Raw genomic sequence first — 16884 nt, forward strand, 5'->3', positions numbered from 1 at the left:
TCGAACGCTAGCCTAGTGCAACAAATCTTCGAGGAGATCAAACTGTGGAAACTAGCGGGAGTAGGTGTTGAGGAATTAGCTAGATTTGTGAGAGAGTTGGCTTTATATTTTTCTTAGAGTCGGAGGTCCCGTGTAGACGTTCATCGTCATTCACGGTCTCTTGTAATATATATTTCTCCCTTCTATAAAAATACAGTACGCCTTTGATGTACTCTCGAAAAAAAAACGCAACCTCGATGTCCTAGAATGTTGCACATCAGTTTAATGCACACATGTATTAGTATCCCATATTTCCTACTCCCTCCGTCACGGTTTAGAAGGCACACTTCTGTTTTTATGCATTTTCAGAAAAGGAGAGGATTAAGGCGTGTGGGCAATTAATGCTGAGTTAATTAGGCCGTTTTGAGTGCGCGTAGGTTGCATCCCAAGCACGCGGTCCTTTTTCTCCACCACTGCATGCGTTAGGACTGCTCGTTTACTGGCAAGGAATTATAAATGCATGTATGCCCGCAAAAAGTTAGCAGCGACAACGACCAAATGTCGCCGTGTCCAAGACATCCTTATCAACAGGGGCGGACCCAGGACAAAAATGACCCGGTGTCCACATGTACATTACATACATGTGGATATCAAGCAATGTTATACATAAAAGTCACACACTCATCAAATACACAGGCACTTTCCATCACTGGTTTTGAACATTGTAATAGGGAATCAATTATTGTTGCTAATGAGCTTGCGAGGGGAGCTGAGTTCTCTACAACTTATGACTGGTTTCAGGAGCATCTGAATGATATTGTATCCCTCCTCATAGAAAATATAACTGTTATTCAATTAAATAAAACTCTACTTTTGTTAAAAAAAACATGGGCACTTGTTCTTTTTATTAATATCTAATCATGTTTTTTCTTTGTGAAAGTCCACAAGTGACATTCAGTAATAAGCAGCTCATATCCGAAAATTGCGTTGGGTGCACGTACAGTGGGTTTATCTGTATACAAGTATATTTGTAGAGCTAGCGAGGCAGGCTAACCATCCGTCGATGACAACTCGGAGATTTTGATGATGATCTCCTCTAGAAGCGACGGACACGTGCTTTTTAGATCCTTGAACCCCTTAGTTTCCACCACTTCCTCTAGCACATGCGGCTGCGAGATGTGCTCCATGCAGAAGTCCTTGAGCCCCTGGCAAAGGTGGCGGTCCGCCAGCTTCAACGTGCCCACCACATTCTTGCCGTGACGTGCTCGCAATGTTCTCGCACATGCATGGCCTTCATCCTCTCCAAGCCGAACCGGTCCGCCGCAGCTAGCATCTCCCGAGCCATTGTCGTGGTGTTTCCCAAGTGCTCGGGCAGCTCGTCGGTGTAGATGAAGTCGAGAATGGACCTAAAAATGTGGGCCTCTATGTCATCCATCCTAACGCAATGGTCCATGGTGTCGGCCTCCGCGCCATGGCTTTGTGCAGGACCGGCGCACGCACGGCGATCACAAGCCGGTGTGCGCGGACCTCGGTGTCTCCAACCAGGAATGTGACGTCGGAGCCCTACTCGCTCACCAGTAGCTTCTCCAGGTGCGAGTTGATGTTGGACGACGGCACGGCGATCGTTGTCGCGGTAGCTCCGGTGGTGATGGTATTGGTGCAGGGGTACTCCTTGGTGACCGAGACGTCGCAGTGTATGGTGAGGGAGCCGTCGTGTCCGACGTAGCATGACTTGGTAGACGCCAGGTCAAAGAACTTGTGCATTCCCACGAATTTATGCGTAGTGTACAAGTCATCAATCCAACAGAAGACCGGTGGCAATTTGCCGCTCGGGTCACACATCTTCAAGGTACACGCCACCCACACGTCGCCAGCAGCTCCAGGAGGACTAGTTATCATCTTGAGGAATAGGCCTATGTGCTCCTCTTCGTCTTCCTCCTCGCGCCCGTCGTGGATTCCCGACGGGTAGAGGAGGATAATCCGGCCATGACCGCCGATCTGGAAAGTGCCAGATCGGATGCATTCGTCGACGCCGAACCTCCTCTGCATGGCACTGAAGTTTGGGATCCTGAACTCGTGCGTGCCTTTGAACGTCTCCGACGAGTTGAACATGGACGCGCTCTTTTGTGGCTGCTGAGTATAGCTGCTACTGGCCATTGAGGAGGAGGAAGAAGATGACGATGACGACGACGACAAAGATGATGACGACGACAATGACGATGATGAAGAGGAGGTGTTCGTGCAGGGAACCACTGCCCGCGTCCATATTTTCTCTAAGACGTCGGACACAAAGACGCCACACGTTTCCTTGAGCTACTTGTACTCCTCCGTTGCCACCACGGCGGCGTAGACATTGGGGTCGGACGTCATGTACTCAACGCAGGCGGCCTCTAGCTGCCGGCAGCTATCTCGGCCGTGCACCAGCATCAGTGTCGTCATCACAGATGTGGCGTCCATGTTGTCTGCAAGTATCTTCTCGCACATGAGCCTCAGGGGGTGTTTGGTTACAGGGACTTATTGGTGTAGGGACTTAAATAAGTCCCTTTAAGTTCCATCTAAACCAAACAGGAGGGACTTATAGGGACTTAAAGTGGGCATTTGGAACTTATGAAATAACACTCTCAAGGAGGGACTTATAGGGACTTATAATTGTAATATGGTCTTTTAGTCCATGTTAAGTCCCAGGAACCAAACAAGTAGGGACTTATTAGGGACTTGAGACTTATAAATTGGGACTAAAAAAAGTCCTAGGACTTATGAACCAAACAGGGCCTCAGCCTCTCCAGGTCGTACCGATCCGTGGCCACGAGTAAATCACCTGCCATGCCCAGGTGGTTGCCGTTTTTTTGCTTGAGCTCGTCGGTGTAGATGAAGTGCAGCATGGCCCTGAATGTGGAGGCGGTCATGTCGTCGACAGTGACGCGGGAGCACGCGGCGCCCTCCTTCATCTCCCCAAGCAGCTCGGCGGCGAACACCGACGACCGCATCGCGAGCACGAGCCTGTGCGCCCGGATCTCGGTATGCTCCACCATGAACGTCACGTCCGTCACGAAGCGCGTGTCCGACTTGTTTGGCTTGGACCGTGACTCGTCCAGGAGCTTGCGGAGGTCACGGAGGATGTTGGACGGCTGTTAGACTTAAACACAAATTAGTACACGGCAGGTGTACGTGGTCTTGTAGGATTCCTAGTCCAACTAGGATTAGTTTTCCTGACCGACCTGGTCATGTAGCTAGCTAGTCTACACTAGTATATATACATGTACCTGGCCCTGTAATCTAACACATCGCAAAGAAAGTAATACAAAGAGCAGGAGCGATACGCCCCTGTAGCAATCCAAATCAGTCTCGCGTGCGTTCGTGTTGTTCCGGCCGGCTGGCCGTTGTGTGCGTACGTGAGATACTAAGTTGATCAAAGGAACCGATCAAACTAGTACGTGGTGTTGCTAGCTTACAACGGTGCATCTCGGCGTAAAGCACTTCGTCGAGTTCGTCAGCAAGCTTCGTTCGTCATCGTCGTTCGTCGTCGGTCGTATCGCCGTCGCCGGAAGTACTCGGCGTTGGGACTGGGCGCACGACGGAGACGGAGCAGTCCTTGGTCGCGGCCTCGTCGGCCTCCTCTTGGAGGACGTCGACGGTGCAGTGGATGGTGAGCCGGTCGTCCCTGACGTAGAGCGACTCCCGGAACGCGTCGGGGACGGGCAGCTCCCAGTAGCTTTTGCCGGTGCACTCATCGGGGTCGTCGTCGTACCCACGACCGTGAGCAGCGGCGAGGAAGGTTTTGGCCTCGGCGCTCCGCCACACGGCAGGCGGCCACCGACGAGGACCGCCCTTCTTCTCCGGCAGTGCCGGGTCGTCGATCCTGAGGCTGGCCCTGGCGACCACGTCGTGGCCGTCGTTGGAGACGAGCTGGAGGGTGATGCAGACGAGCTGGATCTGGTCCCCGGAACCGCGACGCCGCGCGTAGGCATAGGGGTCGTCGAAGCAGCAGATGAGGGCCCAGGTGCAGCCGCCGGCCTGGAAGTCGGCCGACCTGACGGTGTTGCGGACGCCGAGGTCCTTGCGCGCGCGGTAGCCGACGATGTCGAAGCTGTGCTCGCCCCGGAGGAACGCCGACCGGTGCGCCGACGAGGTCTTGTTCCGCGGCTGCGACGGCGCCATGACGATGTTGTTGATTGACTGACTCGATCAGGACCGACCGATGGAACGAGTATAATATGGATCTCTCATCGCTATCGACCGATATGTTGTTAGAGATTGAGTCGGAGTCTGATGCTATAGCCGTAGCCCAATGAGACACTTCTCTTAGAAAAAGTCATAGCACAACTGCTCTCCGCCAAATCCCTCTCTTTTTCTAAGTGAATTTCGGTTTTTACCCCCTACTTTAACATTTTTGAAGCAAGTTGCCTTGTTTAAAAGTTTTTCATTTGGCTTGCCCCATTTATCCTATTTACTGATTTTTTTGTCAAATTTTATCCCATTTAGCGATCTGTCATGTGGTTCCTGACCGATAGGTACATGTGGCATGACACGTCCCAGAATTTCTTCTCACGCTTTTCTCCATGTTCAAATGAGAGAAGTCTATATTACATCAGATTTGCTATCTCACATCTAGATGTGAAATAGCTATCTCACATCTAAGTCCATAACCATTGGATGTTGTCCTGTCTTTAAGATTCGCGCACACATCTTTTTCATCTATCCTGTCGCCTGTTTCTTCGTGCGAGCTTGATTTCGCATTGATGCATGTGTGCGCCTGGTTGTTTGTTTTTCCTCGGTCCATTGTGTCCCACGGCCAGGCTTTTTTCGTTTTTGTTGGCCTGTTATGCCCGCACAGGGCTTTGGGCTGTTATACACATGTCCTTTTACCGGGCATTAATAGGAAGGCACAGCGATTTCGTTCTTTCGTGATTAAATGCGTTGTTTTTCTTGCCTAAACAAATGTGTTGTTTTCCATGCTGGGGTGCATGGTAGAAATGCATGAGTCGGTTCTGCTGTTTTTCTTTTCACTTTTACTTTTACTTTTTTGTTTATTTGTATTAAATTTATGAGCTTTTAAAAATTAAAATGTTTATAAATTCATGATTTTTAAAAAGAATTATGATAATTTTAATTTTTTTTGTTGCTCTTTGTCGGTATTCATTGTTTTTATTTCTTTTGCTTTTTCTTTGTTTCCTTTGTTTTTCTTTATTATGTTCTTTCACGGTTATCATCGGTTTTCTTCATTTTTTGTTTCTTTATTGGGTTCTCCTACTCTAATTTTTTCATTGGTTACCTTTTTTTTGGTTTAAATTGTTTCATTCTTGACTTTCGTGGTTTTTCTTTCTTAGTATTCATTGTCTTCATTTTTTTCATAGGCTTTGTGTTTTCTTTCTCTTTTTTCTATTTTGGTGGTCTCTGCATTTTTCTTTGTTTCTTTGTTGATTTTAATCGATTTTTTAGCACATGTCAACTTATTTCAATATACACTCAACATTTTTTGAATGCATCAGAAACATATTTGTATACATGTTTTAACATTTTGTACATACATGATTAGCATTTTTTGTCTTTCTTTATTTATTTGTTTCAAGTTCATGAACTTTTTTTCAACACATTTAGCAACGTCTCATCTAAGTTTCTGATCGCTCGACCTGTTCGCTTTTAAAATTGTTTGTGCAAATCTTGATCTTGGATTATTTTGTCACGCACATCCTATACTTCCATGTCTTGCCGTACGTCTGGTGTCCACTTGTCATCCCGTTCGCGTTTGCGTCTTTTGTTGGGCCGACTTCGTGACGTGATCTCAAGACCCGTTTTTATTTTTGGCGTGCGTTTTATAAGTTGAAGACACGAATTGGTCACCGCTTCCTCAGTTCCATCGTCATTGTCTCTCTCCCACCCCCATTTGCCTAGGAGTAGAGCCGATGCGGGTAGGAAGGAGGTTCGATCTTTGTCCACACGTTGAAGACATGCATCTATTTCGCCTTTTGTGTTTCATTTGACAAACAACTATCTTGCAAGTCTTCCCTTGACACACAATCTTCATTTGAGGGCGGCGGAGGGTAACCACTTTTGTCCCAGTTACAACTCCATCCTCAACATGCAACCGGGTCCGTGTTTTTCCTAGTTGCAACTAGGCATGTGTTTTGTTTTCTATCCCAGTTGTAAGTGCACGCTCGACTCACAACTAGACTTCTTATTTGTCACTGTAACAATTGCAAGTTCACTCCCGACTCGCAAATGGTATCATAGTTTTGTGCAGTTGTCACGGTTGCAAGCCCGTTCATTCGCAACTAGGCCCCTAGTTTGTTGCATCCTAGTTGCAAGTCCATCCTTGACTCGCAATTGGGCTTGTAGTTCCATAGTTGTCCCAGTTGCAAGTCCACCCTCGACTGGCAACTAGGCCCATAGTTTTGTTGTCGTCTCAGTTGCAAGTCCACCTTCGACTTGTAACTCGTATCGTAGTTTTGTGTAGTTGTCACAGTTGCAAATCCACCGTTGACTCACAACTAGGTCGTAGTTTGTTTCTTCTGAGTTGCAAGTCCAACCTTCACTCGCAACTCGACCCATGTTTTGTTTTTCATCCCAGTTGCAGGTCCACCCTTAACTCGCAAATAGGCTTGTACTTTGTTTTATCCCAGCTGCAAGTTGACTCTTGACTTGCAACTGGGCTCGTAGTTTTGTATTTGTCCGAGTTGCAAGTCCGCCATCGACTCGCAACTGGGCTCGTAGTTGTCCCAATTGCAAGCCCACCTTCGACTCGTAACTGGGCACATAATTTGTTTCATCCCTGTTTCAAGTCGGACCCTTGACTCGCAACTAGGCTTATAGTTTCCTAGTTTTCAAAGTTTTCAGTCCAATCTTTGTTTGTCTAATTGGCTCGTAGTTGTCCTAGTTGCAACACCACACTCGACTAGCAACTGGGCATGCGTTTTCTTTTTCTTACCAGTTGCAAGCCCACCCTCGACTCGCAACTGGGATCGTAGTTTGTCATTGTCGCAGTTGAAAATTCACTCTCGACTCGCGAATGATATCGTAGTTTTGTGTAGTTGTTAGGGTTACAAGTATATCCTTGATTCGCAACTAGGCCAGTAGTTTGTTTCATCCCAATTGCAAGTCCACCCTTGACTCACAATTGTGCTTGTAGGTTCATAGTTGTCCCAATTGCAAGTCCACCCTCGACTCGCAACTGGGCCCATAGTTTTATTGTTGTCTCGGTTGCCAGTCCACCTTCGATTCGCAACTCGTATCGTAGTTTTGTGCAGTTGCCCCAATTGCAAGTCCAACCTTCACTCGCAACTCGGACCATGTTTTTTTACATCCTAGTTGCAGGTCCACCCTTAACTCGTAATTGGGCTTTTAGTTTGTTTTATCCCAGCTGCAAGTCGACCCTTGACTCGCAACTGAGCTCATAGTTTTGTATTTGTCCCAGTTGCAAGTCCGCCCTCGACTTGCAACTGGGCTCGTAGTTGTCCCAGTTGCAAGCCCACCTTCGACTCGCAACTGGAGTATTTGTTTTTATTTTCATCACGGTTGCAAGCTCACCACTTGACTCGCAACTGGGCACATAATTTGTTTCATCCCTGTTGCAAGTCGGACCCTTGACTCACAACTAGACTTATAGTTTCATAGTTTTCACAGTTGCAAGTCCACCCTCGACTAGATAATTGGCTTGTGGTTGTCCTAGTTGCAACACCACACTGGACTCGCAACTGGGCATGTGTGTTGTTTTCCATCCCAGTTGCAAGCCCACCCTCAACTCGCAACTGCGATCGTAGTTTGTCATTGTCCTAGTGGAAAATTCACTCTCGACTCGCAATGGTATTACAGTTTTGTGTAGTTGTCAGGGTTGCAAGTTCGTCCTTGATTCGCAACTAGGCCCGTAGTTTGTTTCATCCCAGTTGCAAGTCTAACTTGTACTCGCAAGTCAGCCTGTGTTTTAATTTTCATCCCAGTTGCAGTCAACCCTTAACTCGCAACTCGGTTTGTAGTTTGTTTTTACCCCACTTGCAGTAAATGGGCAAGTTTTGTATTTGTCCCAGTTGCAAGTTCGCTCTTCACTTGCAACTGGGCTCGTAGTTGTCCCAGTTGCAAGTTAACGGTCAACTGCCAACTGAGCATGTGTTTTGTTTTCATCCCAGTTGCAAGCTCACCCTCGACTCGCAACTGGAGCATGCGTTTTTTGTTTTTCATCACAGTTGCAAGCATACACTTCACTTGCAACTCGGCGCATGTGCATTTTCACCTATGAAACAAAACTCAACCGAGCCAGTTGCGTGTTCATCCTAGATATGCAAATTTGATTATTTTTTGTTTTTTGTTTTTTTCTCCACATGCGTCTTTTAAAATGTTCTCCATATTTAAAATATAAATTCATCACGTCATGTGCTTGTAAAATGTTGAACGTGTATTTAAAAAAAAATCATCTCGTCCATAAAAAAAATCGAGTGTGTCATTTTTTCCATTTTTTTCAATTTTGCCAAACAAACACTTGATTGATGCATCCATGCTGCTTTTCACGTGCTAAATAAAGGAAGAAAACATAAAGGTGAAAGTGACAGGGGAGAGAGAGAGAGGGGTTTCACATCAGTGGGGTTCTTTTCTACGTAATGTGACAGGCTCATCACAACACCGGTTACACGTTGGGTCTACAAGTGCTAACTTCTTTACGGACGTACACGTGCTAGAAGAAAAAAAGCCAACGAAGACGCACGACAGCCCACACTCGTGGCGCCAACTGGGCGTGGCGCTACCGCTGACGAGAAGCACATGAAATCGATACAAACAAACAATGGACAGGACGTGGGCTTGTCTACCTACTGATTTGTGATAATGTCGTAGCTAGATGTGAGATAATATATTATCTCACATCTAGATGCAACATAGACAGACCCATATTACAAACCTAAACTAGTATCAATGTCTAATATACAAATGCAACCTCAAACTTCAAAACCGTCTGCTTTGCAACCTTGAACTTTCAAAATCGGACAAGAACCAACCTTGCGACGGTTTTTGGCATAATTTTGACCAGTTTTGACCATTGACTATCTAGTCAGCGGCCCAACCAGCCCGCCACGCGCGAGGAAAGCTCATGCAAGTTGCAACCATGTCCCGGCTTTGTTGCGCCGCCGGCCAGCCCCCCGCCGCCCTTGACCTCTCCCCCCTGCTCCGGTCCTCCCCCTCCCGACTCGCCTTGACTAGGCCCTACAACCGCGCCCTGATCCCCCAACACGCGGCACAGTGGCGGACTGGCAGTGTTCCCCAGCCCGTCATCCTCCCCCCAACCCAACATTTGGCCCTCCATGATGCCCAGCCTTCTCGCTCCACATCTGTAGTCCTGCCTTCGCTATCCTGCCGCTGCGGCTCTTCCTCTGTCAGCAGTCGAGCTCTGACTTCAAGTGGTCGACGCCAAGAATGTGTGTAGGACTATGGTCTTGTGCAGCTGCTTGCCTACCCGAGAAGGATCTGCTGCTAGTTGCTCTGGACGGAACTGTGTACGTCTTAATCGTTATTGACATCCCCATGTTGTTTTTTGGTACTCTTTTTTGTAGTCTCATATTGTTATTTGTAGTATTTGTCATGTTTTATGTATTTTATTAAATTGTTAAGTACTGAGTTTAGATTATTGATTTATTGTAAATGTGCCATATTTTATAGTACTAATCCGTTCAACAATGTAGCACATATAGTTTTTTTAAGTCAAGCTTTTCTAAATTTTGATTAAGTTTAGAGAGGAAAACATATACTTACATCTAGAATACCAAATACATATCCTTAGGTACATCATAAGATGTACTTTCGTATTGTATATATTTGATAGTGTAGATAAAATAGTTTTCTCTGTAAACTTTGAAAAAAAATTGTAACGTTTGACTTTTCAGAAAATCTATATGCACTACATTATGAAATGGAGGGAGTATGTCTTTGCGTGGGGTATTTTGGGGTAGTTATAGCCATTAAAAGAATTGCCTAATCTTTTTTTTGTTGACCCGGGGTTTGCTCTGATCCTGGCTCTGACTAAGTAGTTGGTGTTTTTTGTATTGTTCGTATTCTTGCCTCGGCGGGATGTGATGCCCCTCGGGGTGGTTTCAGGCCGGTTTTCCCCGTAAAATGGAACATGATTTTCGATCTGCTTTCCACATAAACCGGTCGATTTCTTTCTGATTGAGATCAATAAACAGGTGGGGATTTCCTCCTCCCAGTGAAAAAAAAGACAATTTATTGCTAATTGCCCTGCACAGCACTGCACCACAGAGTGAGGACGCAGCTTCAGCTGCTCCCTCTGCCCCTCACAAGCAAACAATCAATCAGTCCTAAAATATTAAAGAGTGCACGTATGGGTTGGTGCCTTGGCAGACATGATGATTCATACTTTCAAGAGAAGATAGAAGAAGATAAGATGCGTTTAAAAGGGAGGCACCTTTGCACGCAGAAGGGGAACGCATTCATTCACAAGGAAAGGAGAGGAAAGGAAGCAGCAGGCACCTGCAAAGCTGCATGCATGCGGCCTCTCTCTTCACGACAGGCAGTGCTGTGTCGTTGCTCCTGCCCGCCAAATTAGTACCAGTAGTAACAGTATAGTAGACTCGCTGAAGCATGTGTCAGGGCAAGTGTTTTTTCTTTGGCAACAAAAGGTAAAAGGTGGCAAGCCAAGCGGGTGATCTTGAGTGTTCACCTTGGTCGATCGACTATCATATATTCATATCAAATCAAAAGGCTGGCTAATACTGCCACGCGAGGTGAGGAGCCTAGCTAGGTGAGTCTCACCATTCTATAGTAGGTAGACCCCGCCGCACCCCACAATATTTTATGTGGGAAAACTTTCTTCTGACCCGGCCCCGGAGGCAGGGAGAATTGTCACTCTTGCAGTGGCCGTTACCGCCCCCCAAAAGAATGGTTCGTCTTTTGAAATCAAATCAAATGATAAGACCAAGCAAGCAATTGAGCTCCGTGCAGCGGCAGTAGAAAAGGCGTGCAGCGCACGGGCAAATGCTATCCTGGAGGACCACCTACCCCCTCCCTCAACCCTCATCATGGCATGCATCTTCTCCTACCACAAAAGTACTTGCTGCCAACGCCAACCTAGCTAGTCAGCCTTATCATCACCTGATTCTCCTTCTCCTAACACAAAAAAAAAAGGTATTACTCCCTTCGAGCCATATTACTTGTCTTAGATTTGTCTAGACTTGACACGTTTTGTTACGGATACATACAAGTAATATGGATCGGATACTCCCTTGGCAGAGAAATATAAGACCGTTTAGATCACTACTAATACTAAAGAGGGAGAAGGAGTAATATGGATATGAGCACGAGGGAATGAGGTTGACCGGAGCACAGTAGAGGACACGAGAAGAGCCTTCCATCCCATTCCCATCAGCTTGGGACAGGACCGGGAAGGGACCCATGCATGTCTCCTCCCAAATGCATGCATGACCAAACTATCATATCATTACGGGTAGGGTAGGGGGGACAAGGCAGAAAACATTACCTGGGACTTGTCCCCCTCCCTCCTCATGCCGCTCCTCGGCTTCTCCTATAACTGTGGCTATGCTCTCCGGCAAGGACCATTCAGTCACACACTCGCACACACTCAGCTGCTGCCTGCTGCTTGCTTGCTCTTGGCCATGCCCATGGAGATGGAGAGAGTTTGCAAGAGACGGCCGGGCATGCCTCCTGCTCTCCTTCTCGCCCTTCATGGCGTGGATGAGCAGCATATGCCCGCACCATCGGTGCCTCCGCCGCAGACCCCCATGGAGCCCATGGAGTACCTGTCCAGGTCCTGGAGCGTCTCCGCCGACGAGATATCCAAGGCCCTGCTGCTCAAAGGGGCCACCAAGCGGAGCTTCTTCGCCCCCGCCGACAGCCTTCTTCCGGCCACCATACTGGACACAGAGACCTCCTCCTACGAGCTCCTCGCCGCTTCCGGTCAACAGCTCCAGCGCCAGCAACATGTAAGTAACCAATCAATCCACGCCGTCTCTTGCTTCTTTCCTTCTTTTTCTGCTCTGCAACATATGCGTATGTGTCAATCAAGTTGGAAACAACAAATTCAGATGCAAAACAGTTTGTAACCATTTCTGATCTAAATGCTCTTACTTACCCAAAGCATCTCTGCTCTGCAGCTAGATCATGTAACAGGGAGGAGCTCCATCAGCTGCCACCGCCACTCAAACTCGGTGACCAGATGGTACTTCCAGCACAAGGAGACCGCCAGGCACGGCAGGAAGGAGAAGGCGCGCGCCGACCGGGCCCAGGCGCACGCCATGGTCTCCGTGGCCCAGGTGTCCGCCGCGGTGGCAGCCGTCACTGCGGCGACCAGCCGGGACAACCAGGACTCCAAGATAGCTGCAGCCATGGCGTCTGCCACCAAGTTGCTGGCTTCGCACTGTGCTGAGGCAGCCCAGCTTGCAGGGGCAGGTCATGAGCAGGTGTCCTCTGCTGTCCGGTCTGCGGTCGGTGTCGCGGGCCCGGGTGATCTGATGACGCTCACAGCGGCCGCGGCGACAGGTGAGAAATCCCCATAAATTGTCATCACACTGAAATTCATCTGCTGTTATTGTGTGCCTCCTGATGATATTGTGTGCAAAGCTTTGAGAGGAGCTGCGACGCTGAAGAAGAGGGTCCAGCGCGAGGCGAGAAGCAATGCCACTGTCATTCCTTATGAGAAGGCCCCTTTGTCCTCGAGTCCTGATATCTGGTGCAAGGAAGGCAAGCTGCTAAAACGCACAAGAAAAGGTGAGAAATACTAAACCATCGGGAAAATTTTAATTACATTCTGATAGAATAAAATCTGAACTTCTGAAGAATGATCAAGAGACCTGACATTCAAATATTTTGTTTCTGAATCAGGGGATTTACACAAGAGACGGGTGTCAATCTACATTAACAAGAGGTCACAGGTAGGGAATTTTCCTCCATTGCTTCATTTGTAATATAACACAAAAGGTTTACAGTTATATAACTCTGGCCAGTTCTGGTGAATAGATGTACATTATGTACAACCGAATATCAATTAACAGTAAGTCTGGATAAATACAGGTCATACTGAAGCTGAAGAGCAAACACATTGGAGGTGCGCTTTCAAAAAACAACAAAAGTAGGTTTAAATTTTATCTCAAGAAGTAACACCTGATGGCAATGCTTCCTGAATCTGAATACTGACCTTTTGCTTAAAAATACTTACAGGTGTCGTTTACGGGGTATACAGTGAGCTCCCAGAGTGGACTGAGCCAGGGAAATGTTTACCAGAGACATGCTGCTTTGGCTTGAGTACAGCACAGGGCCTGATTGAGTTCAAGTGTGAGAGCAGCACCAGTAAACAGAGCTGGGTTCATGGCGTGCAAAATCTGCTCCAGCAGGTCGATGTAGCTGAACAAGTAGGGCACAGGCTAGAAACACTAAAACTCAACTGGTGCAGTTAGGGTTAGTACATGAACCCAAATTTTGCAGGACAGAGGGTGTATTAGGATGCGTGCTTTGCAACATCAGTGTACGCAATAAATGTCAAAGCATGTTTTGGGCAGGTGGTATGTAACAGTAACACTGCTTGATTATTCTCATAAGTTCAACCCAGGTTAAGATACACCTAATGGCTCGACGTGAATATATTAACAAAAGAATAATGTATTGCTAGTTTTGGAAAAAGAATACACATCGTAAGAATTCATAATAAAAAAAAGGTTCAAAACACAACAGTCTTCATCACTTCATATGGTAGCACACGGAGCTCGCAGTATGACTTGATAGCTTCTGCTAGGCACTGCTTCTCAAGGTTCTCAGACTTCACAACAAAGCTATGTAATGTGTCCCTGTGAGAAACCCGTTCAACCTGCATCAGATGCAAAGGAGAAGATATTAAATTTCTAATTCCCAGCTGGAATAAGTGGGATAAAAATGCATTGGTTTAATAAAACTTCAGCACAGCATGTGCATCTTCACTAAGCAGGCAATGCCACTATGCCACAGCAGTTGTAATGTGAAAGTGACCAAGCATGACATTATTTTGGACACAGGTGGATGCTAACAAATCCCACAAGGGGAACGACCTGAAGAGATACTAGCCCAAGTGGTGAAAAGAAAGCAATTTAACACCCAACTGATGATTTGATTCATGTCCAAACTATCATAAAAACTGAGACCAGGAGGAGTTTGTAAATGACAGATAGACAGTTGTGGCACTTAAGTTCAATATTATGCGAAAAATATTAGTACCATCTGCTCAATTATTGGCCCAGCATCAAGTTCGGGAGTAACAAAATGGCTAGTTGCACCAATCAACTTCACCCCAGCATTGAAGGCCTGAAAGAAGTTAGACAATTGTAAATAAATTGAAAAAAGAAAAGAAAGTTCAGATCAGGTTCACAAATGTAACAATTTCAATACCTGTCTAGAAGGACTTCCTCCTTTGAACGAGGGGAGAAGGCCATGGTGAATATTAATAATATCTTTCCCGTATGATTTAAGAAAGCTTTCAGACATTACCTGCGACAAAAGAATGATTCGTGTCACCAATATTTTTTGAAGAAAAGGAGTTTCTGTGACCAATATTTGTGTGGCAGAAATATGTATTGCGTGTTAGTAGTATAGAATAATATAAAGTCTGTACACCTGATGGCGCCAAAGACAAAGATATTCATATGCCCCATAGAGATACAAGAATAGCGATCTCCTAAATATGCACATATTGCGAACTTTATTGCAGAAATCATACATAACTCTAGGAAATACCCAAATATCAGTCCAAACCTTTTATACAAATATGAGACGCTAGCGCGCCCTTTTCTTTCCATTGCAATGTAGGGAAAAGAAAAGGAAAACAGAGACCGTGACAAAATAAGCCTACCTGCATATATCTTGCCAGCACAACAAAATCTGTGCCTTCAATCAATTCTAATATCTCTTGTTCTCTTTTATTCCCAGAAGTCGTTGGTAAGTAATGATAGGGGATTTCGTGCCTCTTGAGAAAACGCATCACATGATTATCTACAGGTCGATCATGGTTGCTGTACAAGAAAACAAAGAGCATATAAACTCCAGGAACAGCATATTCTGACAAGCAAAAAGTAACAAAGCCCGAAGAAAGAATTATATAAGTATGATTCATACACCTTATCACACAATGAATGTCAACTGGAAGCCTGCCTTCTTGCCATCTATGCAGCAAGTCAAACAAGCAATGGTCCTAGAAGAAGAAGACGAAAACATACTTGTCAAAATCACTACACAAAGAGAGATGTGTACATTGACATGTGGCATTAAAGGCATCAATTCCACAGAGAAATCATTGCCGGATGAAGTGCAAGGAAGAGGTACGAAACCGCGAACCTGCTTCGAAGCGAGGACTGCAATCTTGTACTTGGGGTCAATGTCAGGTACGCGCACAGTGGATTTCTGCGCATTGAAGCAGTCCGACAGATGGAGGAAGTCGGTGCGAAGCATGTCGCGCGGCCATAGCCTTGGATTGTAGGTGAACTCACTGCAAATTGGCGGCACATGAGCTGAAGAGAAGCGCATTATTCCTAGGGATAACTTGCTCGCAAGGAAGAGACACTTCGCTGATCTTATTTTTGTAATGTATAACTAACGCAGGAATAGAGTACGGCTCGGAACTGAACAGGAGATTGTGATGGGAACAAAAAAAAGTTTTGAGAGTGATTTCACCCGGGCCGCCATCGCCATGAGAAGGCTAGGGTGAGAGTACTACGTACTGCATAATCTGTAATGCCACTGAGGGGCTGATGTGCAATTCGTCGAACAGGTGTCGGGCTGACTGACAGACTGGCTGGTGTAGTAGGTGGATAAAGAAATGGGAGGTGGGAAATGGAGGCGGCGCGGCAGGGAGGCGGGGTGAGGGAGTACCTGCGGGCGTAGAAGACGGGGGCGTCGTCGGGGACGAAGACGTCGACGCTGTGGATGTTGCCGCCGCGGGAGGCGATGCACTCGGACAGCTTGGCCACGATGCCCACCGCGTCCTGGCCAACAGCATGCAGGAAACTCACTCACATCGGCTCCGAGAGGAAGAAGAGAGGGAAAAAATGAGAAGGGGCGTACGGGGCACTGGAAGAGGTGGATGCCGAGGAGGTTGCCGGCGGGGACGGCGGCGGAGAGCGGGCGGCGGGCGAGGGAGAGCATGGCTGGCGGGGGCGGTTGGTGGCGGTGGTGGTGGTGGCGCCAAGCCCACCCATCGGCGCCGCTATTCTAATCTGGGTTCGTTCGTTGCTGGTTGGTGGAGTAGATCGGGTCCGGTGGGTGTGGGTGTTGGATCGCACCACAGCACCATGTTGCTTTGAGATTCGTGTTGTTCTCTTATTGCTTTTTAAATTTGCCGTGTTTCAAAAGCTTTCCGTTCCGGTTTTTTCCTCTCGTTTCAAAGTGTATGAGAAAAAAAAACAATGATAAAGTCTCAAGAAAGGAAAAACAATGTAGAGCTTTGAAACATGACGAATTCGAAAAGCACTGAATTAAAAAAAAACACGCATCTCAAAGCACTCATAGACGGTACCAGATCCTTCTCATTTTGCACCGGGTGTTTTCTTCTTATTTCAGAATGTATCTTGATGTTCATTTGTGCCGTCGCGTATGAGTTAACCAGCTCCAAAGAAAGTGCACTCTATTTTTATTGGCACACAATGAAACATGGTGATACACGTTCAAACAAGCAAAAACCAAATATACTAACGAAACATTGTGAAACGAGACGAAATTTAACAACAATCATGAAAAAAATAGCATGAATCTCAAAACAACCACGAGCGATGGACACATTCACGGGATAGAATAACCACTCTTTGTCACGGAGCTCGCTCTCTCTCTCTCTCTCTCTCTCTCTCTCTCTCTCTCTCTCGGTTGGCGAGAAGAAAGGAGATTTCTTTACCAAGGGTTCTAGATATAATGGATGTTTAAATGAGCTTCAAAGGGTTT

The 16884-nt window shown here is 46.6% G+C and overlaps 3 protein-coding genes, 1 long non-coding RNA gene and 1 pseudogene across 4 annotated transcripts; 1 reads left to right on the forward strand and 4 right to left on the reverse strand.

Annotated features, from left to right (window-relative positions):
• Positions 1–1028: 1028 nt before the first annotated feature.
• LOC109771769 (BTB/POZ and MATH domain-containing protein 1-like) lies at positions 1029–2136 on the reverse strand (annotated as a pseudogene).
• Positions 2137–2292: 156 nt separating this feature from the next.
• LOC109771770 (BTB/POZ and MATH domain-containing protein 1) lies at positions 2293–4137 on the reverse strand. Its single transcript, XM_020330467.1, has 3 exons — positions 3544–4137; positions 2798–3107; positions 2293–2441 (listed from the first exon to the last, which is right to left on the reverse strand). Exons 1-3 carry the CDS (start codon positions 4135–4137, stop codon positions 2293–2295), a joined length of 1053 nt encoding a protein of 350 aa, XP_020186056.1.
• A 6248-nt stretch (positions 4138–10385) lies between these two features.
• LOC141021410 (uncharacterized) lies at positions 10386–12325 on the reverse strand. The gene is made up of 3 exons (XR_012182714.1): positions 12065–12325; positions 11453–11969; positions 10386–11082 (listed from the first exon to the last, which is right to left on the reverse strand). It is a non-coding gene; the product is annotated as an uncharacterized lncRNA (long non-coding RNA).
• Positions 11478–13592, forward strand: LOC109771761 (uncharacterized). The gene is made up of 6 exons (XM_045228075.2): positions 11478–11915; positions 12087–12471; positions 12553–12699; positions 12814–12863; positions 13003–13060; positions 13150–13592. The coding sequence occupies exons 1-6, from the start codon at positions 11478–11480 to the stop codon at positions 13383–13385; spliced, it is 1314 nt and encodes a 437-aa protein (XP_045084010.1). The 3' UTR covers positions 13386–13592.
• Positions 13494–16190, reverse strand: LOC109771762 (formyltetrahydrofolate deformylase 2, mitochondrial). The gene is made up of 8 exons (XM_020330461.4): positions 16015–16190; positions 15823–15935; positions 15289–15439; positions 15072–15145; positions 14807–14966; positions 14347–14445; positions 14176–14262; positions 13494–13792 (listed from the first exon to the last, which is right to left on the reverse strand). The coding sequence occupies exons 1-8, from the start codon at positions 16093–16095 to the stop codon at positions 13646–13648; spliced, it is 912 nt and encodes a 303-aa protein (XP_020186050.1). The 5' UTR covers positions 16096–16190; the 3' UTR covers positions 13494–13645.
• Between the last annotated feature and the right edge of the window lie 694 nt (positions 16191–16884).

The sequence above is a fragment of the Aegilops tauschii genome, chromosome 4, assembly GCF_002575655.3.
Source record: "Aegilops tauschii subsp. strangulata cultivar AL8/78 chromosome 4, Aet v6.0, whole genome shotgun sequence".
NCBI lineage: Eukaryota > Viridiplantae > Streptophyta > Magnoliopsida > Poales > Poaceae > Aegilops > Aegilops tauschii.

Bases quoted from the DNA above. Each gene is read 5' to 3' on its own strand.
- LOC109771770 (XM_020330467.1), bottom strand. From the start codon at position 4,137: ATGGCGCCGTCGCAGCCGCGGAACAAGACCTCGTCGGCGCACCGGTCG. The intron at 3,108-3,543 runs GTCCCAACGCCG...TAAGTCTAACAG, and splicing joins CCGTCTCCGTCGTGCGCCCA to CCGTCCAACATCCTCCGTGA. The intron at 2,442-2,797 runs GTGATTTACTCG...AGATACTTGCAG, and splicing joins CAACCACCTGGGCATGGCAG to ACAACATGGACGCCACATCT.
- LOC109771761 (XM_045228075.2), top strand. From the start codon at position 11,478: ATGCCGCTCCTCGGCTTCTCCTATAACTGTGGCTATGCTCTCCGGCAA. The intron at 12,472-12,552 runs GTGAGAAATCCC...TTGTGTGCAAAG, and splicing joins CACAGCGGCCGCGGCGACAG to CTTTGAGAGGAGCTGCGACG. The intron at 12,864-13,002 runs GTAGGGAATTTT...GGATAAATACAG, and splicing joins ACATTAACAAGAGGTCACAG to GTCATACTGAAGCTGAAGAG.
- LOC109771762 (XM_020330461.4), bottom strand. From the start codon at position 16,095: ATGCTCTCCCTCGCCCGCCGCCCGCTCTCCGCCGCCGTCCCCGCCGGC. The intron at 14,967-15,071 runs GTGTATGAATCA...TTTCTTGTACAG, and splicing joins GACATTCATTGTGTGATAAG to CAACCATGATCGACCTGTAG. The intron at 14,446-14,806 runs GTAGGCTTATTT...CTTTTGTCGCAG, and splicing joins TGCTGGCAAGATATATGCAG to GTAATGTCTGAAAGCTTTCT.